This window comes from Lissotriton vulgaris, chromosome 6 (genome assembly GCF_964263255.1).
Source record: "Lissotriton vulgaris chromosome 6, aLisVul1.2, whole genome shotgun sequence".
In the NCBI taxonomy this organism is placed as follows: domain Eukaryota; kingdom Metazoa; phylum Chordata; class Amphibia; order Caudata; family Salamandridae; genus Lissotriton; species Lissotriton vulgaris.
Genome location: NC_141694.1, coordinates 316,647,679 through 316,670,900, shown reverse-complemented (window position 1 = coordinate 316,670,900; position 23,222 = coordinate 316,647,679). Strand labels below are relative to the sequence as shown.

The following is a 23,222-nucleotide window of genomic DNA, read 5'->3' as shown; positions in this document are numbered from 1 at the left end:
TCCAGAGAGTGCAACAGTAGGGAAAGTGTTGGATAGCGTAGGGGTAAAAATTACTATTCCAACTCCAGAGAGTGCAACAGTAGGGAATGTGTTGGATAGCGTGGGGGTAAAAATTACTATTCCAACTCCAGAGAGTGCAACAGTAGGGACAGTGTTGGATAGTGTATGGGTAAAATTACTATTCCAACTCCAGAGAGTGCAACAGTAGGGAAAGTGTTGGATAGCGTAGGGTTAAAATTACTATTCTAACTCCAGAGAGTGCAACAGTAGGGAAAGTGTTGGATAGAGTAGGGGTAAAAATTACTATTCCAACTCCATAGAGTGCAACAGTAGGGAAAGTGTTGGATAGCGTAGAGTTAAAATTACCATTCCCACTCCAAACAGTGCAACAGTATGGAAAGTGTTGGATAGCGTACGGGTAAAATTACTATTCCAACTCCAGAGAGTGCAACAGTAGGGAAAGTGTTGGATAGCTTAGGGTTAACATTACTATTCCAACTTCAGAGAGTGCAACAGTAGGGAAAGTGTTGGATAGCGTAGGGGTAAAAATTACTATTCCCACTCCAAAGAGTGCAACGTAGGGAAAGTGTTGGATAGCGTACGGGTAAATCTACTATTCCAACTCCAGAGAGTGCAACAGTAGGGAAAGTGTTTGATAGCGTAGGGTTAAAATTACTATTCCAACTCCAGAGAGTGCAACAGTAAGGAAAGTGTTGGATAGCGTAGGGGTAAAAATAACATACTTATAAATACATTTATTTTTTAAAATAATAAAAAACATAACTATTAAATAAATATAAACCATTTACAAATACCAATACATAATTATTAAAAACATGATTAGCAATAAATACATAACTAAAAAAATTAATAATCAATCCCAATTAATAATAATTAATAACCAATTAATAATAATAAACAATAATATAATTAACAACACAATTAATTAAAAAACATTATTACTTAGTTACATTTAAATTGCTTCCCACCCTATTCTCCTATAAACCCACAACCCACTACAGAACATAATTATCAATTAATCAATTAATAACAATTAATCACCAATTAATTCAAATTAATTACCAATTAATCATAATTAATTTATAATTCCTAATAATTAATAATTAATTTAGTATAATTAAATTACTTCCCACCCTATTCCCCTATAAACTCACAACCCGCTACAGAACATAATTATCAATTTATCAATTAATAAAAATAAATTACCAATTAATTAAAATTAATTACAATTAATTTATAATTCCTAATAATTAATAATTAATTTAGTATAATTAAATTACTTCCCACCCTATTCCCCTTTAAACCCACAACCCGCTACAGAACATAATTATCAATTAATAAAAATAAATTACCAATTAATTAAAATTAATTACCAATTAATTAAAATTAATTTATAATTCCTAATAATTAATAATTAATTTAGTATAATTAAATTACTACCCACCCTATTCCCCTATAAACCCACAATCCGCTAGAGAACATAATTATCAATTAATCAATAAATAAACATTATTTACCAATTAAATACAATTAATTACCAATTAATTAAAATTAATTTATAATTCCTAATAATTAATAATTAATTTAGTATAATTTAATTACTTCCCACCCTATTCCCCTATAAACCCACAACCCGCTACAGAACATAATTATCAATTAATCAATTAATAAAAATAAATTACCAATTAATTAAAATTAATTACCAATTTATAATTCCTAATAATTAATAATTAATTTAGTATAATTAAATTACTACCCACCCTATTCCCCTATAAACCCACAATCCGCTAGAGAACATAATTATCAATTAATCAATAAATACAAATTATTTACCAATTAATTAAAATAATTACCAATAATTAAAATTAATTTATAATTCCTAATAATAATTAATTTAGTATAATTAAATTACTTCCCACCCTATTCCCCTATAAACCTACAACACGCTACAGTACTAAAATAAAAAATGTAATTACATTACATAAATATGAATTAAAAACATAATAAATACATAATAATATCCATAAAAATAATATAAAAATCGATATTAGTAACATCGAAATTATTAACTTCGATATTACTAACATCGATATTTAAAATATCGATATTTAAAATATCGATATTAAATCTATCGATATAACTTACCTTCTGCATTACGTCTCTTCAATATTTAAACATCGACATTTTGTCTGCATACCGTTTATAGTAATTGCTTGTTGTCTCGAGCAAGTGCTGAGGCATCCAGACATCTTGTCTTCGCCGTGGGGGGGGGCAACAGAGTTTGATTCTCTTTGTATTTTCCTCAAAGCACTCCCCAAGGTATGTTATCCAGCCGCGGCCACTGCAGTTAAGAGCGGTGGCGCCGACTGGGGGGGATTTCGAGAGACGACCACAAGGGAAAATTAATTATTTATTTAATTTTTCCATGTGGTCCTCTCGAAATCCACCCCAGCTGGTCCCACCTCCCCACCACTCCTACCTGCAGTGGCCGTGGCCGTTTATTTCTTTGTGACTAAGTGCCACTCGCAGAAGCCCATAGAGCTGAAGCCCAATTATCATTCTGGCCACTTTGAAATCTTTTGATCCCTCAGAGAGCTGTCATTCAGGCACAACCCAGAGCCAGCAATTAATGGGACACAAGTGTTTCTCTGTTCTTTCTCCATCACTATGGTCTCTTGTAGAATGTATGTCAAGATAGGAGTCAGGTTTTAACTTTCGTTCACAAACCTCGTAGTGGCAGGGATAATTAATTCCCCCATAAGTGATGTACCAAATTGTAGTGGAGGTGTGAGGATATTTCCTTAGTTTTCACACTGCCCCCCCCCCCACAGTCTTTTGCTGTGATATAGCTATCAATGGTGGACAAAGTGCAGTGGCACTTGGCTCAGAGTCCTGAGGGGCACTGACCCAGACTTTTGCTGTATTTTCCTGCCCAAATAGGGGCCAGTTTTCACTGCATTCACTATGACCAATGTGGCTCTTGCTACACCACTGGTCTTTTGTGTTGCTAAGCGATATGTTTCCACCACAATAACCACCCTTCCTTCAGCACAGGCTCCGCAGAGAGTAAAGGTTAATATATACCAGTAGGTTTTGCTACAAAGAAATCACAGTTTTCTGCAATAACACTTGTCCCTATTGATCAACATAATTATATTAATCTAAAAGGTTTGCTACAACTTTAAACTATTCTCAGTGCCATGCTTTGTCATAGTGGGTTCAACTTGCTTCTCTCTACAAGTTGTAATTATTGTAAATCCATTTTATATATCTCAATGCAAACCATTGCATCTAGCCTCATGTTGAACAAAATGTAAAAATCCCAAGATGCTACTTTTTCAGTTAGGACTCTCGTATAGGCCCAAGTCAACAAACTAGCAAATAGTAAGTAATACTACTACTGCTACTAAAGAGCAAGGAAAATCCATTAACTCTTGGAGAGGCTTCGTCAGATACCTTTGGGTTCCTCATTCTTGTGTTAAAAGTAGATCATTGGAACATTATCTGGTTCCATGGCAGTTCTAGAAGTACTAACAAAACAATTGATGGATGGAATGCTGGACGATGCAAACATTTACCCCCAGTCACAAGGATCTGGGTTTAATCCATCATTCTTTTGCTCACCACACCACCCCAGTTTGGACCCAGCCATATGCAAATCAGTCTTGACCCTGTTCCTTGTGGGAACTGTCCCGCACAAACTGCTAAGCCAGGTCCTCCTTGGATCGGAAACAAGCATCCTGGGACTGTTTCAGGGCATCACCCTTCATCAGCCAGACTAGCTTGAATCCAGTGGTGTAGTGAGCACTGGACCCACGTCTGGGCATACCCTTCCCACTTAGGGCGACATATACAAAAGAAACAATTGATGGAGTTCTAAAAGTACTGGCATCTTTCTGGCCTAGATCGTGTGTATGTCTTGCCTAAAACAGCATCTCGCTGTCTCTTGTGAGACTTACTGTTTTTTAACCGCATCATTGCTATAGTATATTCCCGTGCTGCGCTGCAATTTTCAAAATCCCTTGGTATGTGACAAGGTCAACTCGTCAAACGCACAGCGCAAGTAACACCCATGACGAGTTGACCTTGTCACAAGCATCGAAGGGGTTAACAAGATATAGAGGTCGTCTATTGCTTACGTTTGATGGGCTTAATTGCCATTCTTCGTCTTCATGTGTTTGTCCCTTCCCAGGAGCATAGATGCATTACTTGTGTCCTTCCACTTCTCCTTTTTTTAGGTGCTACTTTATTCTTTGAGTTAAGGCTCAACCAGAGTGCGTCTTTTCAACTGTCTCCCTCATGTGCTTCTCCTTCCTCAGGCCTGCCCACCCCATCTGCCGGCTGTGTTGCCTCCCACCTGCCACCCCTCTATTTTCAGTATTGTTCCAACTTATGTTGTCTGTGTTGCCTGTTGCACACGCTTTGGTCCTTCCTCCCCTCTCCCCCATTGACAGTGTTACCACTGCCACCCGTTCTCCTCTGTTGACTGTTGCCCCTCCCACCTGCCCTCTCCTAGTGTACATGTTGTTCCTTCCTCCTGCCCTCCCTACGTCATTTGTGTTTTCCCTGTCACCCACCCTCCCATTGTTGACCGTGACCACCAAACCATCATAACAAAAACAAAACGCAGTGACTTGGAATAATGTTGCCTTTTTTCCATACCCTCGATTTCCAGTCTTGCTCCCCACTACACAACCTTCTTCCCTCCATATTGCCACCCGTCTAGCCCTCCCTCCAGCATTTTAAAAATGTGCCATGATACAGCTAGTGCTACCCACGTCAAAGCACTTTTTTTTCTCATTCTGCTATACAACATGGATAAAGTCCCCCCTCTGTCAACAATAAAAAGACTATGACACGGCGAGCACTGGCTGCATCATAAAACATTTTTTTTACTTTCAGCCATGCTACAAAGCAGCCTGTTGCTGTACAACATAGATAGGAACATTAATAAAGCCAAAGACCTGTTGGCTTTTCCAGTGCTTGTTGTTCTTTATCTTTGACACACGTAATGGGATTCAAATAAACAAGCAGAACCTCAATTAATGGAGGAGGAGCTGATATCTCCTTACTTGACAAAAGTTTAGATGATTTCTGAACATTAATCAATCAATCAATTTGTAGAGCGCTCTACTCACCCATGAGGGTCTCAAAGTGCTGAGGAGGGGGTGGAGCAGCTACTGATCGAACAGCCAGGTCTTTAGGAGTCTCCTGAAGGTCAGCAGGTCCTGGGTCTGTCGTAGGTGGGTGGGGAGTGTGTTCCATGTCTTGGAGGCGAGGTGGGAGAAATATCTGCCACCGGCGGTCATTCTGCGGATGCATGGGACGGTGGCGAGGCCGAGGTCCGCGGAGCGAGCTGGCGGATCGGGATGTAGAAGGCAAGTCGGTTGTTGAGGTATGCTGGTGAAGTGTTGTGGAGTGCCTTGCGAGCATGGGTAAGGAGCTTAAAGGTGATCCTTTTCTTAATGGGGAGCTAGTGTACGTCCCTCAGGTGGGCAGTGTTGTGGCTCTGGCGGGGGAGGTCGAGGACGAGGCGTGTGGAGGCATTCTGTATGTGTTGGTGTCTCTGCTGGAGTTTGGCCGTGGTTCCTGCGTAGAGGGTGTTGCCGTAGTCCAGCTTGCTGGTGATGAGGGCCTGGGTTACCATTCTTCTGGTTCCGGTGGGGATCCATCTGTAGATCTTGCGAAGCATGCGGAGGGTGTTAAAGCAGGAGGAAGAAACGGCATTGCCTTGTTGGGTCATTGACAGGGAAGAGTCCAGGATGAACCCCAGGTTGCGAGCATGGTCGGTGGCGCAGTTCCCAGCAAGGCCGGCCACCAGGAGTCGTCCCAGGCGGAGGGGGTGGAGCAGAGGATGAGGACTTCCGTCTTTTCCAAGTTCAGTTTCAGGCGGCTGCTCTTCATCCACTCGGCGACGGCCTTCATCCCTTCGTGGAAGTTGGTTTTGGAGGTGGTGGTGTCTTTGGTGAGGGAGAGGATCAGCTGGGTGTCATCGGCGTATGAGACTATGTTGAGGTCGTGTCATTGGACGATGTTGGTGAGCGGTGTCATGTAAACATTGAAGAGGGTCAGGCTGAGAGATGATCCTTGGGGTACACCGCAGGAGATCTTGGTGGCTTCGGATCGGAATGGATGGAGGCGGACTCTCTGGGTTCTGTTGGTGAGGAAGGAGGTGATCAAGTCTAGGGCTTTGTTGAGGGTCCGTGCGTTGTAGAGGCGTGTGCGAAGGGTGTGTTGGCAGATGGTGTCGAAGGCAGCTAAGAGGTCCTCGTGGATGAGGGCCGCGGTTTCGCCATTGTCCAGCAGGGCCCTGATGTCGTAGGTAGCTGCGATGAGTGCAGTTTCGGTGCTGTAGTTGCTGCGGAATCCGGATTGGCATGAGTCCAAGGTGTTATTCTCTTTGAGGAGTTGGGTCAGTTGTTTGTTGACAATTTTCTTGATGACTTTTGCCGGGAACGGGAGCAGGGAGATGGGCCTGAAGTTCTTGAGGTCCTGTGGGACTGCCTTGGGTTTTTTGAGCAGGGCGTTGATCTCTGCGTGTTTCCGGCTTTCTGGAAAGGTGGCGGTCTCGAATGAGCTGTTGAAGATCTTAGGGAGTTGGGGTGTGATGATGGAGCTCGCTTTGTTGAAGATGTGATGGGGCAGGGGTCTGATGGTGAGCCAGAGTGGATGGTTTTCATGGTCTTGATGGTGTCTTCGTCGTTGGTTCCAGGATGTCAGGCAGCTGGTGCGACTGGGAGGCGGTGGGTCTGGGGTGTCGGTGGCTGTGGTCTGGGAGTTGAAGCTGTTGTGGATGTCTGTGATCTTACGGTGGAAGAAGGTTGCTAGAGAGTCGCAGAGATCTTGTGACGGCGGGATGTCGTTGGAGCTGGATCTGGGGCTGGTGAGGTCCTTCACAATGTTGAAGAGCTCTTTGCTGTTGTGTGCATTGTTGTCGATGCGTTCTTTGAAGGAGGTCCTTTTGGCCGTTTGGATGAGTTGGTGGTTTCTGCGGCTGGCGTTCTTGAGCGCTGCATGGTTGTCCGGTGTTTTCTCATGGAGCCATTTCTTCTCTAGTCTTCTGCAGGTCTGCTTGGAAGTCTGGCGGTCGGATGGCTCTTCTGTCGGTGCGTCTGTGTGAGGGTTTCTTGATCTGGGTGAGAGTGTTGGCGCAGTTGTTGATCCATTGTCTTAAGTTAGCGGGCAGCCCTGTCGGTATCAGTGTGGTCGGATGGTGGGTTTTGGGCGAGGGTGGTGATTAGCTTGTCTTCGGTGACCTTGTCCCAGCTGCGGTGGGGGATTCTTTGCTGGTGGTTGTGTGTGGTTGTTTTCATTAAGGAGAAGTGGATGCAGTGGTGGTCGGTCCAGTGGAGTTCGGTGGTGTGGCTGATGGAGACCTGGCTGCTGGCAGAGAAAATGGTGTTGAGCATGTGTCCGGCGGAGTGGGTGGGTGTTGTGACAAGCTGTTTGAGGCCAAGATTGGCGAGGTTGTCCAGTAGTGTGGTGGAGTTGCTGTCGTTGGTGTTCTCGAGGTGGAAGTTTAGGTCTCCAAGGAGGATGTAATCTGTGGAGGCCAGGGCGTGGGAGCTGACGGCGTCTGTGATGGAGTCGATGAACCTTGCCCGGTGTCCGGGGGGGGTCTGTACACGAGGGTTGTGTTGGGATCAATGTGGATCTGGAAGTGTAGGTGTTCGGCGGTGCTGACGGTGCTTTCGGTGTTAGTTGAGATTCTGAGGGTATTTCTGTGGACGATGGTGATTCCTCCTCCCGGTCTGTTGGTGCGGTCCCTGCGGGTGATCTTGTAGCCATCCGGTATGGCTATGGCAACGTCAGGCGTCGATGAGGTGTTCATATAGGGCTCTGTCAGGAACGTGATGTTGGGGGAGGATGAGTTGAGCAGGACCCAGAGTTCAATGGCATGCCTGTGGACAGAGCGGATGTTGATCAGTATGCATCTGAGGTGGCTGTTGCCTGCATTGGTGGGGGGGCAGGACATGCTGGTGTACGCTGGCTGGTGAAGCTGCAGTTTCGGCAGATCAAAGGTCCGTGGATGTTTTTCAGGGTGGCCTGGAAGCAGGCGGTAGATCGGCTGGTGTTGAGTGTGTGGAGGAGGTTGGCGTCGTACCGGCGTCTGGTGTCGTGACATTACAAGAACACTTGTTTCTCCCCTGGATATTGTTCTCTGCTGTTGCCGATCCTTTATGCATAGTCATGTTGCAGCTGATTGTTGACAACTAAAGTTTATTCTTGTCCCATTATCTATATTCTGAATTTGGCTTATTATCATGGAAAGCACTCTCTTGTGAATCTGCCTTATCGTGTAAATCCCTGCGTCAAGAACCAATAATTAAATTCACAAGTTTTGAGAATTATAAAAGAAATATGAACATATGTTAATTTTGTTTTATTGATGATTCCATGATAGTATTTTTGCATTCATTGCCATGCTACTCTGTGTATTTTTTAGAAATGACTTTATTTTTAGTATTTTGCTTCCATTTTTAGCAAATTTCACAGATTGATACGGATTTGAAGTCCCGCGCGGCTGCATATAACAACATAAAGGGAAACTTGCAAAGTCTGGAAAGAAAAACTGTGTATGTATAGACCTTTATGTGAGTGTTTTTTTGTATTTGTTTTTATTTATTTTGTAACACTTCATACACATGTTTTTGTATATCATAAAGGCTGTCGGAGAAGACCTCAATGTGCACTAATACACGTAGACAAGAATCTAACATGCTCAAGTTAATGCATATTTCAGTTTAGTATTATGAAGATGCATATTGCTTCTGTCTAAAAGTCCTGACACTGATACAGAGAACATTTCTTAAGAAACTAAATAGATGCAAGTGGTCGTTAGATGCATCACTGGCAGAATATCGGAACCAAAAATATTGTGTGGACAGAATATTGTGTTAAAAATAACAAGGACCAACATATCGAGAAGGTGCAAATAGGCAAGCATAGATTTAGTATTCTTAAATCCACATCTAAGTACCTTAAAGATATGCATATCATCAAGGTACATGTATATGTGGTTATATATAGTAAAACTTTGCTTAGTTATAGAATAGAGTTATTTATTGTACAATTACTGAAAATCATTACAAAAAAAACATTAGATCATGTATATGCATTTCTGCAACATGACAAATAATGTGGTTAAAAGGATACAAAACAGAGAATTAGTCACTGTGAGTGAAGCAAGTAAGTTTATCTAAAATCCATATGTGGAGTGTTTGTGGCTGCTTGCTGGGCTGACTATGTGGAGGTTCCAGAAGGCCACACAGATGCGGTTTAGCAAGGCCCCTATTGTATTACAGTTACCTAATTGTGGCATTGGTATGGATGTCTGCCTTGCAGTGTGCTGTATCTTGATGGTGGGGCTACTATGAGAAATTACTAAAGATGTTATTCAGGGTTTCGGACCTGACACTGCAGTTGAGAGACTGCCAAATGTTTCCCGACATAGTTTTGGTGAGCAGGCAGTTCCATCGGATTATCAAGGCTTTCAGATGAGGTGCATGCGGGCCTGTTTGGTACAGCTAGGATTTTTTTGGTGCTATTCCATGGATACAATGCGTATGGTTCGGGTCATAGTTGCAATGATAGAACTGCTCTCATGTACTTCAGGAATCGGGCTGCCATATTGGTCGCACCAGAAAATCCCAAGTAGAAAAAACTTCCAGCAAATGCAAATAATGTGGGTTATTGATTCCTCATACTTTCCACAGAATCTGCAGCATCTGTCTTGCCCTTCCCGAGACCTGCAGCCATACCGGTATGGTCTTAGTGGAATTAAGACCAGTCACAGCCGTAATAGCTCCTGTTTCAATGCCTGAAGTTAAAAGTCAGGGAACGATAGATAGGCAGGACTCCTAGATCATACAAGGAGCACTCCCAGTTGCCATGGGCCAAGTTCTTTACTGCCCGGATGTCTTATTCCCTTGAGATGGTTTTCCCCAACTTAGGGGCATATCATCAAGGCCATGCAATAATTATCGCTCAGCGCTCTTAGCGAGAGGATAATTATCGCCAGCCAACTCAGAATTTTATCGCGGCGATAGCGTGCTATCACCAGTGCTTATCTACAAAGCGACAAAATTCAGAGCGCAGGCTGCCAATTGTGCGATTATTGCGGGAAATACAGCGATAATCGCACAAGGTTTGGCGAAAGCTTGCTGATAGAGCAAGGCATACTTAGTCATGATATCCTATGTGGGGGGGATATCATAGCTAAGTCAGTTTTGAAGCAGGCATAAGGAAAGTAGAGATAACAGAGGTTATCGCTACTTTGCTTGTCTCTCTGCAGGTTAGCGTGCCCATTGATAATTGGAGAAATGTCGCTTAGCAACATTTCTCCAGTTATGTCAGGGCAGGAACGCCCACTTTGCATTTCATTAGAGATGCAAAGATGGGCGTTGGGGGAAAGGGCGATAATGCAAGGATTCACGCGATAGCGTGACCTTGCTGATAAAGAGTTAAAATTATCGCCGCTTTCCGTCCGAAAACGGACGCTAAAGTGGCGATAATGTTATCTCAGGGGCTTGATGATATGCCCCCTGCTTGTTTGCCTTGAGGCCTTTGGCATTGAGAACTAACTCAACCAAATTTCTCGTGCCTCAAGAGAATCCAATTAGGTGTTGGGGTTCCTTATAGTCTCCTAAATTATCTTTTTTTAGCGTATTCTCTTTCACTTGTTTGGCTTTCATTTAGTATATCAATAATTAGCTTAGCTGTAGAAACTTACCTACAGTATTTTTGTCCTTGATATTCTTGACACAATAGGTAATCCCTCGATAGTTTTGGTTCCAATCTTCTGTCCAAACACCTGTCAGGTAATCTACTGAAACTTTACTTTGACCCCTTTCACTATTTTGCCGTCCCCCTAGGTTCACATCAGGAGTTATTTTTACAGTCAACTTTAAGATTTACTTTTCCTTTTAGCTTTCCTGCTGTTATGCTTACTGTATGATAAACAGTTTGTGTATTTGTCGTATTTAGCTGTTTCAAACGTATTATACTGAATCAAGATTTGGATGGGGTGGAGGTTTGTTTTACGTAACCCCTTGGAGCATGATTCACAAACTTATCAGCACACCCGAGTGAAACATATTTGCACAGATAAAGCCATTTAGGATTGCAAAATCTCATTTCCAGTTCACCGAATTAGGAATGACAGTGTTTTTACTTCTTAAATGGCTTTTGTTCATGTGAGGATTCTACAAGTATGGTCATGGAGAGAGTTTCTGGGTGTTCCAGGGTGGAATAACCTCAAAAGTTTGTGCTTACCCACAGGCTTCTACATTTGTTCCTGCAATTATCCACTACTTTAATGCCATATTTCTGCAACTGCCACATCTCTTATTCAGAAAAGAGCTTTGACGATTATTCTGGCTCCGAAACATTATGATCACGTCAGCTACACCAAACACCTGGGGCTTCATTTATGAGGCTGTGTGTTACTGTCACTTTTACGCCGCCTATGCGTCACTTTTTGTGACGCACCAGTGGCGTAAAAAATATGCCTTGTTGCGCCATATTTACAAAGTGACGCATCTAGGTAGATGCGTCACTTTGTAAACCCCTGCGCCACATTATACCTGCGCCAGGTATAATGTATGCAAGGGGGGCGTATTGACGCAAGAAAGGGTCGTAGAAGTGACGCCGTGAAATCTATAAGATTACACTGCGCCACTTCTAGGACACAAATGCGTCAATATCTTACGCCTGCCTCACAGCAGGCGTAAGACTGACGCAGGCCCTTTCACATGGGGCTTGCCCCATGTGAAAGGGCGCATTGCTGGAAATGCGTCACTTTTGTGACACACTCCCGCAATGTGTCACTTTTGCGCCATACAGATACGTCAGAAATACTGACGTATCTGTAACTCCTTGCGCAATGATGCGTCATACTGTAAATATGACGCATCATTGCTGTCGCAAGGAGGGTGCTATGGAAAGTGACACATCGCTGTTTTCACGCAGCGATGCGTTACTTTTCAAAAATGAGGCCCCTGGGTTTATTGATGTCGCAACACATGGTGGAACCCAAAACCATGCCTTTTCCCTGGAAGGCAACACATTCGAATCCATCTGTGTACACCACAATTCTTACTCTGACAAAAGGCTGCACACCATTCCTAGTGGAATCTGTTAGCCCCTCAAGGTTGATCTTCCAAAATATCGCCAGGGCTATGACACAGAGATGGGAGTTCTGATGCCTGTTTACACTTTATTACTCTATCTGTTGAACTTTGGAGACAATGGGAATCTAAAGGAACAGATGTATCTGTCTTGTTTTATCTTTAACTGGGATGTTATTTATTGCTTTAATTGTATATGTATGTATTTCCTGGCTTTTTGAGCAATCTTTTTATAATGGTTCTTTATTATGGAGATCCAACCTCTATGGCGCATCCTGAATGTGACATTTGGCAGGGTGCCGAATTAATAAGACCCATCATTCTAGCACGAGTGATAACCATGCTTTCTCCCACAGAAGGTCTAGTGGATTTTTTGTTGAAACGGAAAATCTGCGAGGTATCAACACATGGGAGTTTACATGGTTATTTTATTTTCTAGCACAGTATTATTGATGAGTGCTATTTCACCAGCCACGGTAATCACATTGGCCATTATTTTTGTTTGAGCACAATATTTCAAATGGGCACTATTTTCATATTGGGGCCCATTTTTTCAGGTTACAAGATGTTTGTCATGGGCGTCTGAATGTCCTTCATGGCTACACAGATGTATTAGAAACTGCTGAGATGCGTCACGTTGTTAAGCCCTGCGCTACATTATAGCTGCGTCAGGTACAATGTATGCAGGGTGGGCGTTCCGTCGCAAGGAAGCCCCGTAAAAGTGACGCAGTGAAATCTACAAGATTTCACTCAGTCACTTTTACGTCCCCGCTGCGTCAAAACCTACTACCTGCATGTAGCAGGTGTAAGGAGTGATGCAGCACAACAAGTATAGAGGCGCCCCTGAGCAGTGCTGGAGTTGCGTCGCTCTTGTGACCCGACTCCAGCACTGCGTCACCTATACGCTGACAGATGCATCATGCATCTGTCTATCCTTGTGCCATGGTGCACCACGTTGTAAATGCATCCATGGTGGCGTAAGGGGTTTCTAACGTCACGAAAAATAACTGGCGCATCCCTTCACCAGCTATTGTAAATCTGCCCCCAAGTCTTTTACTGGTCTTACACTGGTCAGTTTTCTTAGGGTGACATATTTTTATGTGTTGAAAATTATCAAAATAGTGCAAAATTAGGTTAACAGCTATCAACAAAACATCTGATTCAACAATTACTGATCTATTAAAAGGGTTCCAGAATGTATAATATGTTCTATGATGACTACCTGATACATAAAGTGAACTGACTAGTATTCAGGTTTTAAGGTCTGTTTTCCATTTTTGAAACATAAATTGAGTAGGTGGATCCTTAATGCCTAGTCATCCATAATCCTCTAATTAGGCATAGCTACAAAAGAATACTGTTTTGAGATCTTTACACAGTGACACCATGTCACAGAGGAGCTACTGCCTGCATACCGATGCTGCTTGGTATGGAGCATATCTAATGAGCTGGAGGGTGGTTCACAATGCAAAATAGGGGAGCAGATGAGGCAAGGTAATTTAACTCACTGTATAGTAAGGGCCTCATTTGCAATATTTTGATGCACAGCAGTGCAGCAAGCCTTACAGCCAAAAGAAAAGGGCAGGAATGTGCCGTATCTACAAGATACAGTGCATTCCCGTCCTTTTCCCCTTCGCTGGTGCACAATGGGTTGCCATGCGCCAAAGCGTGCACCCTTGCCATATGGTTCAAGGGTGTCTGCTTTGTAGAGGTGATTGTTTATGTGCACTAAGGGACACTTTCCTGCTCAAAAACTATCACGAGAGGTGTTGACTCTTTTTATGTGTGCTGAAAAATGCAACACCATGCATTCGCTGTATTTACTGTTGCATGTTGCAAGGATTGACAGATACGTCAGGAATCCTTATGTATCTGTCGGCACAGAAATAGTGCATTGCTGGGGTGTGTCTGGAAACAGATGCAACTCCAGTAATGTGTCATTTCACATGGGGCAAACCCCCTGTGAAAAGGCCTGCGTCACCCCTTATGCCTGCTTCAAGCATGCGTAAGGATTTGACACAGTGAGGCTATAGAAGTGTCGCACTGAAATCTCATAGATTTCACTGCAACACTTCTACAAGCCTTTTCTGCGTCGGAATGCCCACCCTGCATACATTATATATGACGCAAGTATGATGTAGCGCAGGGGTTTACAAAGTGACGCATCTGCCTAGGTGCGCCTCTTTCTAAATATGGCACAGTGTGGCACATTGTGTACACCACCACAGCATCACAAACAGTGATGCAACGGCAGCGTAAGAGCCTCATAAATAAGGCAATAAGTCTTTAAAAATGCCAAAATAGAGGGAAGGAGGAAAAAGTGGAAAAGAAGGGTAACCAGGTAAATGGGGAGCGCATTTAGAAAGAGAGTGGAAACTACACATAGAGCAGTATGAGGAGTTCAGATGGTTTAATAAGGAAAACATAAACGGACAAATCAAAAATTATAGTGTCAATGAGTGATAGAAATGACCCACAAAATGCAATGAAGAAAACAAGCAAAAGAAGAGGGACCCGAAAAATCTGCAACAGTGGTAGAAACTAAAACTAGAAGAGCACATGTAACCCTACCGGGATCTCAGGGTCTGGGGAATTTTAAGGTTTCAAAGTGGCAAGAGTGGGAAAGTGACTTCCAAGTTAAAGCTTACTATCCAAACTTACGGATCTTTAACCCTTTCCGCGCTGTGCATATGTTCGCGCTGTACGGGCGTTTTATTGAATGGACGGAGATCGGACGGCCCCCAGTCGTCCTTAGCACACGCCCACCATGACATCAGATGGCCGGGGGCTGTCCGAAGCACACAAGGAGTTCGGGAAGTTACCTTCAACTGTAAGTGAGCTAAAAAAAAATGAAATCTTCAACAGAGGGTAGGTTATTTTACGTTATAGATGTGAAAATGAAGAGTGCTCTTATTGTTGACAGTTATAGTTGCTATAATTAACCTTTCTATAAAGTAAAACCTCTCTGGCAGATACTGTAGGATACATATATGGGTACATGCCTCCCAATAGAGAGATGTGGCTTGGATGTTCAACTGGCCACTTCCTCGAGTGCACAAACTGGCCATTTGGTGTCTGTCCCACAACCCTGCAAAATAAAGCCATCAAAGATGCACTCAGTTGTTATTGCCTGAGTTTTGAAAACTTCATGACAGCTTAGACTGTTCTTGGCCATGGCTCGGAATTTATGCTCTCGAAGTCCGTATGCAGAAAGCTTGGTTTAGAAAAACAGACCCATGATTTATTTGATGTTCTAACCCAAATCCAACATTGGTAGTCCATATGCGAAAACACTGACTGGAGTGGCCAGAAGGGACAGTAACAGTCCACCCAAAAATGTGTAGTTACCTTCCCCCGATCAACGGAGCCTGATGGACCTTTTAACCAAAAATGCATACTTTTGTCAGTTTCAGTCACTCCGTAAAATAGGATAGACATAGGGGGACCTCATTTATGAGAAGTGTTGCATCGCTGCGTGAAAACAGCGATGGAACACTTTTCAATGCACCCTCCATGCGACACCATGGTTGTGCCGTATTTACAGTACGGCGCTCCATGTCGCAAGGATTGACAGATACATAAGGAATACTGATGTATCTTTTGGCGCAAAACCTATGCATTGCTGAAGTTGTGTCGTAAGCATGATGCAACTCCAGCAAAGCATGCGGATGCCTATACCTATTGCACTGCCTCACCATTATGCCTGCTGTGAGACAGGAGTAAGGTTTTGACGCTGTGGTGTCCTAGAAGTGGCGCAGTGAAATGTAGTAGATTTCACTGCGCCACTCACACAAGACTTTCTTGCGGGGAAACGCCCACCCTGCATACATTATACCTGAAGCAAATATAATGTAGTGCAGGGGTTTACAAAGTGACGCATCTGCCTAGATTAGTCACTTTGTAAACATGGCGCAATGTGGTGCATTATTTACGCCACCAGTGTGTCAACAAAGTGACAAACCAGCGGCGTAAAAGTGCAGCAAGGGGCTCATTAATAAGCCAAGAAGTGTCTGGACTCACTTATCATATTGACTTTAAATATGTATTTGCTTGCACCATCATAAAGCATTATTAGCCAGAAACAGGACTACACGTGTCATTATGTAGCCTCAAAGTTTGGACTAAGCCTAGGATTTGAAAACCCCCTGCTACTCTGACTTGTCTAAAGATTTAGAGTAGTGTCTTGTTGACTGAGGTCAGTCACGCTGATGACATAATTGTCTGTGCACATCTTTAGTCCTTACAATTCCAGAGCTATGACAGTTTGAAGAAAGATCTGGACCTTTACACTAAATCCCAGTCCCCTGCTGCCCACTAGTAGATTGATAGATGTGGTGGCTGACCCCAACAACCAAAAAATGAAAACTGCAGCAAGTCAGTGTAGAAATGAGGGTCCTTGAAGTTTGGTACCCCCAGGCGACTTCATTCAGCCCCAATACTGGGTTGCTAGATACCGGCAGGGTGGTATCTCCGCACTTGTAAAAAACAGTACTAAGTAACACCCTGCCACTAACTTGTGTTTATGAATTAATCCTCGCGGACTAGGAAATAACTGGGGGAACTAGTTTTACCTGCAGAATTTTGCAACGCATTTCCTTTTTGTGTATGGATTAAGGCTTACATTTTCCACCTGCTCTGACCAGGAGGTACATGTAAATGGGGGCTGGTGGGAAAGAGGAGTTGGGAGTAGAGGAGAAGAAGAAGGCATTGGCTGGCATTACATGTCCCCACTGTGGCTTGGTAGGGGGTGGGGTGTGAGTAAGGGAAGGGGGCCGACTGCACTGTAGCCCATTACTGAAGTAATATAACTGGCTGTGTTTTCCAGATGGTAAAACCAAGGGGCATATTACCAAGCAATAGCGATAATTATCGCTATTGCTTGGTTAGAGACAAACATTTACCGCTGAGCTGCGGCGATTTTTACCGCAAATAAACGTTGGTATTACCAAGGTTTAACGCAAATGCGATAAAAATCGCCGCAAAGCATGAATATCGCTGAAAAGTCAGCGATATTCATGCATTACCGAGCTAATGCTCTTAGCCATGTTATCCACCTCCCATTGGATAACATGGCTAAGAACTGCTCAGGGCAGGTGTTAGCTTTTGGAGATATTCGCGCTTAGCGCGAATATCTCCAAAAGTTGGTAATAGGAGATAGCGATGTTAGCAACTGTTTTCAGTCGCTAACATCTTGGCACGCCCACTTTGCATGTCATTAGTGATAAATATCACTGACTTGCAAAGTGGGGCCCAAGATGGTCGCTATCTCCTAATAGCTGTCGCTAACTGGTGTTAGCGACAGCTAGGTAATAGGGAGATAATTTCATCTCTGCTTTCTTGGCTTTTAAAGCCAAAAAAGCGGAGATAAGCCCCCTTGATAATATGCCCCCAAGTCTGTTATTCCTGCACCAGTATTTTTAGCCCACTCCGGACTAAGCATAGTGCAATTCCACACTGGCCTTCCACTCCACTCGTATCCTAATAAGGGCCTCAAGGTGCAAGTTAAAACATTAAATGAAGCAACCAGTTGGGCCAAACACTGGTGTCTGCTGAACTATGTCTAATCCACTGGAGTCCCACTGGCACTGTTAACTAAACAGTAAGACATTTTAGATCTGTCTCATGGACATCTTAACTCCATCTTTTTATTGTAGGTGGGATGACCCCACTAATTAGGCCATTTCGGTGAAAAGGGATCCTTTAATGTTTTAACATGAAGTAACCTGGCTATTCAGTTGAAGTGCAATTGTATTAAAGGCTCTAACAGCTAGATTCATCAACGTAAAATCGGCTCGCAAAGGGCCAGATTCTGAGAATCTGGCCCTTTGCGAGCGCAAATTTTGCATTTGGGATTCATCATCCCAAATGCAAAAATCGCTATTATAGAATTCGCAAATCTGCGAAGAATTGCATTTAAGGAATCTCTATTTGATATTCCTTAAATGCAATTCATGAAACATTTAAAAATTGCGAATTCGCAATATTGGGCCGCTATTTACCGCGAAGTCAAACCTCGTGGTAAATAGCGGAAACTTAAAAAAATGTAAGTGCATTTTTTCTAAGTTGTATGTTACACACACACATGTCCTTGGGACATGTGTGTGCGTGACACCAGTATCCAATATCATTTCAGGGGTGCAACAGTGTGTCCTTTGGACACCCCTGCACCCTTGAAATCGCAAACTCAAAATGCGAATCGCTAATAGCGATTCGCACATTGATATGTCTTCCCATTCATTCCTATGGGCCTTTAGGCCCATAGGAATGAATGGGAAGTTATTCCTTATTTGCGATTAGCAATTAGCTAATCGTGAATAAGGAAGCTGTAGGAATCGCAAATAATATTGCGATTCCTACATGAATCCCGTTTTGCGAGTCTGTAATAGCGATTCCTTATTAATCGCTATTACAGACTCGGAAAACATGCCGATGATGAATCTAGGGGTAAGACTCCAGAAATTAATGACTGTACTCTCCACAGATACTTCCCAATCACCACTGACTTTCCCAGTTCATGGATAAATAGGCCACACCTGTTAACTTATTTGTTTGGCTACACTGTTAGAAACAGAAGTCATTTTCCCATTTAAATATGCAGACGTTGATTCACAAACATGTACGTTAGTTAAACTATTCCTATCCAGATTGGGAAGTGGTATGGTGTAGAAAGGCCATGCATGGTATGCGTTCATGAAATAAAACACTAATAGCCTGTTGCATTTTAACATGCTTTAGATCTATAATTTCAGAGCATGAGCAATTGTGAATGTAGTTATCAGGGGTTACAATAATATTTTGGCATTTGTAACAGTAAGTGCTGACAGAAATTACAATCATGCATTCCCTAAAAGTGGGAAGCTAAAAAAAAGTCTGTATTTTAGTACAGAATCTTTCTAGTGTCAGAGATGTTGTAAATACAATGTCCATTCATAAATGCTTCTTATAGGTACTCACAAATAAAGTACTTCACAGATGACAAAAAGTATTTGAGATAAAAGAGAACATTTCTGTGTTTTATTTTATGTCCATAGAACCCTCAGCAGGTTGATGAAAGCACATGGATGTCTAGAGGCTGCTGTCCCAGTCCTAATGAGAACATGCCTCTTGTGAATACTCCCTAGTAATATCCGACAGACCCCTTGGTCAGTCTGACGTGTTAGAACAGGGCACAGACAGCTACTGTCGTATTTAATAGAACTTTAATAGATTTTCAGTCTCAGTAGAAAAACTTTATCACCCTAGGTAATGTTTAGTAGATCAACAGTTTGGGCCTCATTTATGAAAAGTGACGCATCGCTGTGTGAAAACAGCGATGCGTCACTTTTCACTGCGCACTCCTTACGACATTCCTGATGCGTCATATTTAATGTATGACGCATCATGTCGCAAGGAGTTACAGATACGTCAGTATTTCTGACGTATCTGTAAGCGCAAAAGTGACGCATTGCTGGAGTGTGTCACTAAAGTGATGCAACTCCAGCAATGCGTCCTTTCACTTGGGGAAAGCCCCATGTGAAAGGGCTTGCGTCAGTCTTACGCCTGCTATGAGGCAGGCGCAAGATTTTGACGCAATAGCGTCCTAAAAGTGACGCAGTGAAATCTCATAGATTTCACTGCGTCACTATTACGAGGCTTTTGCTCTGCATACATTATACCTGACGCATGTATAATGTGGCGCACGGATTTTAAAAAGTGACGCATCTACCTAGATGCGTCATTTTTTAAATATGGCGCATTTTGTACGCCGCTGGTGCGTCACAAAAAGTGACACACTGGCGGCGCAAAACTGACGCAAGGCCTCATAAATAAGGGCCCTGGTGTTTCCCTAGATACTTTTTTTCTGTTATAGCCAATGTTGGGAGTTCAGCAACTGGTGATATGTTGGAAACATTTTGTTGCCTTTACTAATACTTGGGAGAAAAACTGCTGTGTAGAAACACACTGTCATCCGAGCTAATGTTTTGTACATCAGTGGCTGATGATTGAGAGGTCAGAAGATAGAGCCTCATTGGAAACACATTTTCATTCCAGATAATCAGGGGCGGCTGGTGACATTTGAAAGTGGTGAGGCGTAAATACTGCACTGTGACGAGCGCGCGCAGCGCGCGAGGCCCAACCACCTATGGGGGATTCGGGGGTTCTCCCACGAGAACATTTTGAAAAAAAGAGTAGGCAAATGGTGCATTCTTAAGCACATTTGAGAAAGGGGTATCATGGCCAATGCATCTCTGGGAGTAGCCAGACAAGTCTCTTTGCACTTGCACAGATACATCTCTCTCCCTGCATTCGCATAGGCACAGTCACCCTGCACTCATAGACCCATTACTCACCCTTCCCTGACCAGCATTCACCCATCCACATCACCCACTCTGGACTCACACAGGCACACTGCTCAACCTGCACTCACACAGACATCACTCACCCTGGACTCACACAGGCGCACTGCTAACCCTGCGCTTACACAAACATCACCAACCCTGCACTGTCACAGACATCACTCACCCTGGACTCACACAGGCACACTGCTCACCCTGCGCTCACACAGACATCACTCACCCAGGACTCACACAGGCACACTGCTCACCCTATACTCACACAGACATCACTCACCCTGGACTCACACAGGCACACTGCTCACCCTGCGCTCACACAGACATCACTCACCCAGGACTCACACAGGCACACTGCTCACCCTATACTCACACAGACATCACTCACCCTGGACTCACACAGGCACACTGCTCACCCTGCACTTACACAGACATCACTCACCCTTCAATGCACTGCACTCAATAGGTTTCATGTCTTTCAGCCTGTCTAGGCCTGACATTGCCTGGTGACAGACTCCAGTACATAACACCACGTCAGCTGGGGCCTCTGAGCAGCTGGGGGTGCTCAGCACAGACCCAAGAATGCAAGCAGCCCCCCACAGACACTGGTGTTATTGTAGGCTGTTCGTCACTGCAACACCCTACACTGCAAAGGAAAGTGGGACCGTGCTGGCATTCAGCCACTTTTTCCTGGTCCTTGGTATCTGGCCTTTTTCTTGAGCTCATCACTTTAGTCCCTTTGCCCACCCTTGCGTTGTATCCAAAAGCCTCAATAACATGTGGGAGTGACAGTGAGTGTTGAGGCCTGTAGTCTCTCACACACAGACTCAACTAAGCACTGATCTTCCCTCGGTGCCTGGAAGCGGTCTCCTGAACAGTGGTTACACGCCTTATCTTCATCTTCTTTAACAAACTGACAAATCAATGCAGTACTCGCGAGGGGGGGTGGCGGGGGGGTTGCAGGGGGAGGGGGTCGTGGTGGGGGGTGCGCCAAGGGAGAATAACATTAAGAAAACTTACCTGACCGCCTCTGCTCCTGGTCCGCGCTGGCGCCTCATCTTCAAACAGAAACAGGAACAGAAGCACCGAGTGGCAACCCCTAAGCCAATCTGCAGCGCCAGGGCACAGTTAATCCTCGCCCACAGCACGCCCTAATGGGCATGCGCTAACAAGTTAAAACACAAGTGCACATGAGTGGGCACGGTGCAAAAATTCGCACTCCGTCCCCTCATGCGCACTTGGGTTGTGCTGCTGCCTGCTGCCCCCATGTCTGACAATGCATGTCAGTCAACATGACACCAGACCGCCTAGGCGGTGGGCGGTCTGACGCCATGCTGGCTGGCATGCATTGTCAGTTCTCCCTCGGCGTCGGTCTTTGAACTCAAGTAAACTATTCAGTTTACTTAAGTTCAGAAACGTCAGAGCTGCGGGCGGCTGCGGGCGGGGGGCTATGCCCCCATGCCCTAATGGACGCACCGCGCCTGCAGATAATGTGTGGGAGGTTAGCTAATGATGTTTCAGTTGGTAGAACCACTTTGTATTGCTAGCCAAGGCTTAGGAGGTAAGTGCATAGCATCTCTGCAGAAACAGCTTGTCCTAGCTGATGTTCGGGAGGTCAGCAGATGGTAGCTACGTAGAAAGACTTTGGGGCATATATAAAAGCATCTATCTCAAACACAATGTCACTTTTCATGATGTTGTGCTGGCAATGGGGGCTTGGCCTTATTTACAAGGCAGCGTTAAGGCACTTAATGTGGCTTAACGCGGCCTTGTAAATAAGGCCTCCTTTCACGCTATGCTTAGAGTGAAAGGGGAGGGCAATGGGTGTTGCAGTGGCCGTTCCACCGCAACACCCATTGATTTTGATGCTCCCCCATATTTACAATGGTGGCCTAAATATGGGGCAGCGCCTAAACTAAGACCAGGGAAAACCTGGTATTACCCTGGCAGAATGAGAAATAATGTTTAATTTGTCCTCGTTTTTGCTGTTTCCATGTGTGCTGCGTTGTGCAGCACACATGGAAACAGCAAAACGCCATTGATTGTTTATGTGCAGGAAGGTGTCACTTCCTGCACATAAACAATCACAATCACAAAAAATATGACATAGCAACTTCTATGTGTGCTGAATTAAGCAGCACACATTGAAGTTAAAAAATGCCATTTCAGATTGTTTTATGTGCAGGAAGGGAGACCTTCCTGCGTATAAACAGTATTCCCCTGCAACGTAGACACCCTTACACTATGGTGCAAGGGTGCCTGCGTTGGCGCTAGGAAGCTAAAGTAGTGCCAGCGCAGGGGGAAGAGCAGGGCTGCCCCATTTTGTTGTAGATATAGTGCAAACCTGCTTTTCAAAAGTTGCGGAGCACGTTATTAAGCCAACGAGGTTAACGCTACGCTCCGCCACGCTCCGCCACGCTCCGCCACTGGGGGGGTTGCAGGGGGAGGGGGTCGCGGTGGGGGGTGCGCCATAGGAGAATAACATTAAGAAAACTTACCTGACCGCCTCTGCTCCTGGTCCGCGCTGGCGCCTCATCTTCAAACAGAAACCGGAACAGGAACAGAAGCACCGAGTGGCAACCCCTAAGCCAATCTGCAGCGCCAGGGCACAGTTAATCCTCGCCCACAGCACGCCCTAATGGGCATGCGCTAACAAGTTAAAACACAAGTGCACATGAGTGGGCACGGTGCAAAAATTCGCACTCCGTCCCCTCATGCGCACTTGGGTTGTGCTGCTGCCTGC

General features: G+C 44.1%; 1 protein-coding gene across 1 annotated transcript in view; it reads left to right on the top strand.

Moving 5' to 3' along the window:
• Nucleotides 1-23,222, top strand: part of ATP6V1C2 (ATPase H+ transporting V1 subunit C2) — a 290,949-nt gene that overhangs the window by 213,380 nt on the left and 54,347 nt on the right. The window contains exon 6 of the mRNA XM_086926336.1: nt 8,506-8,597. Coding sequence (XP_086782462.1) covers nt 8,506-8,597 — 92 coding nt within the window. The remainder of the gene's footprint in view (nt 1-8,505; nt 8,598-23,222) is intronic.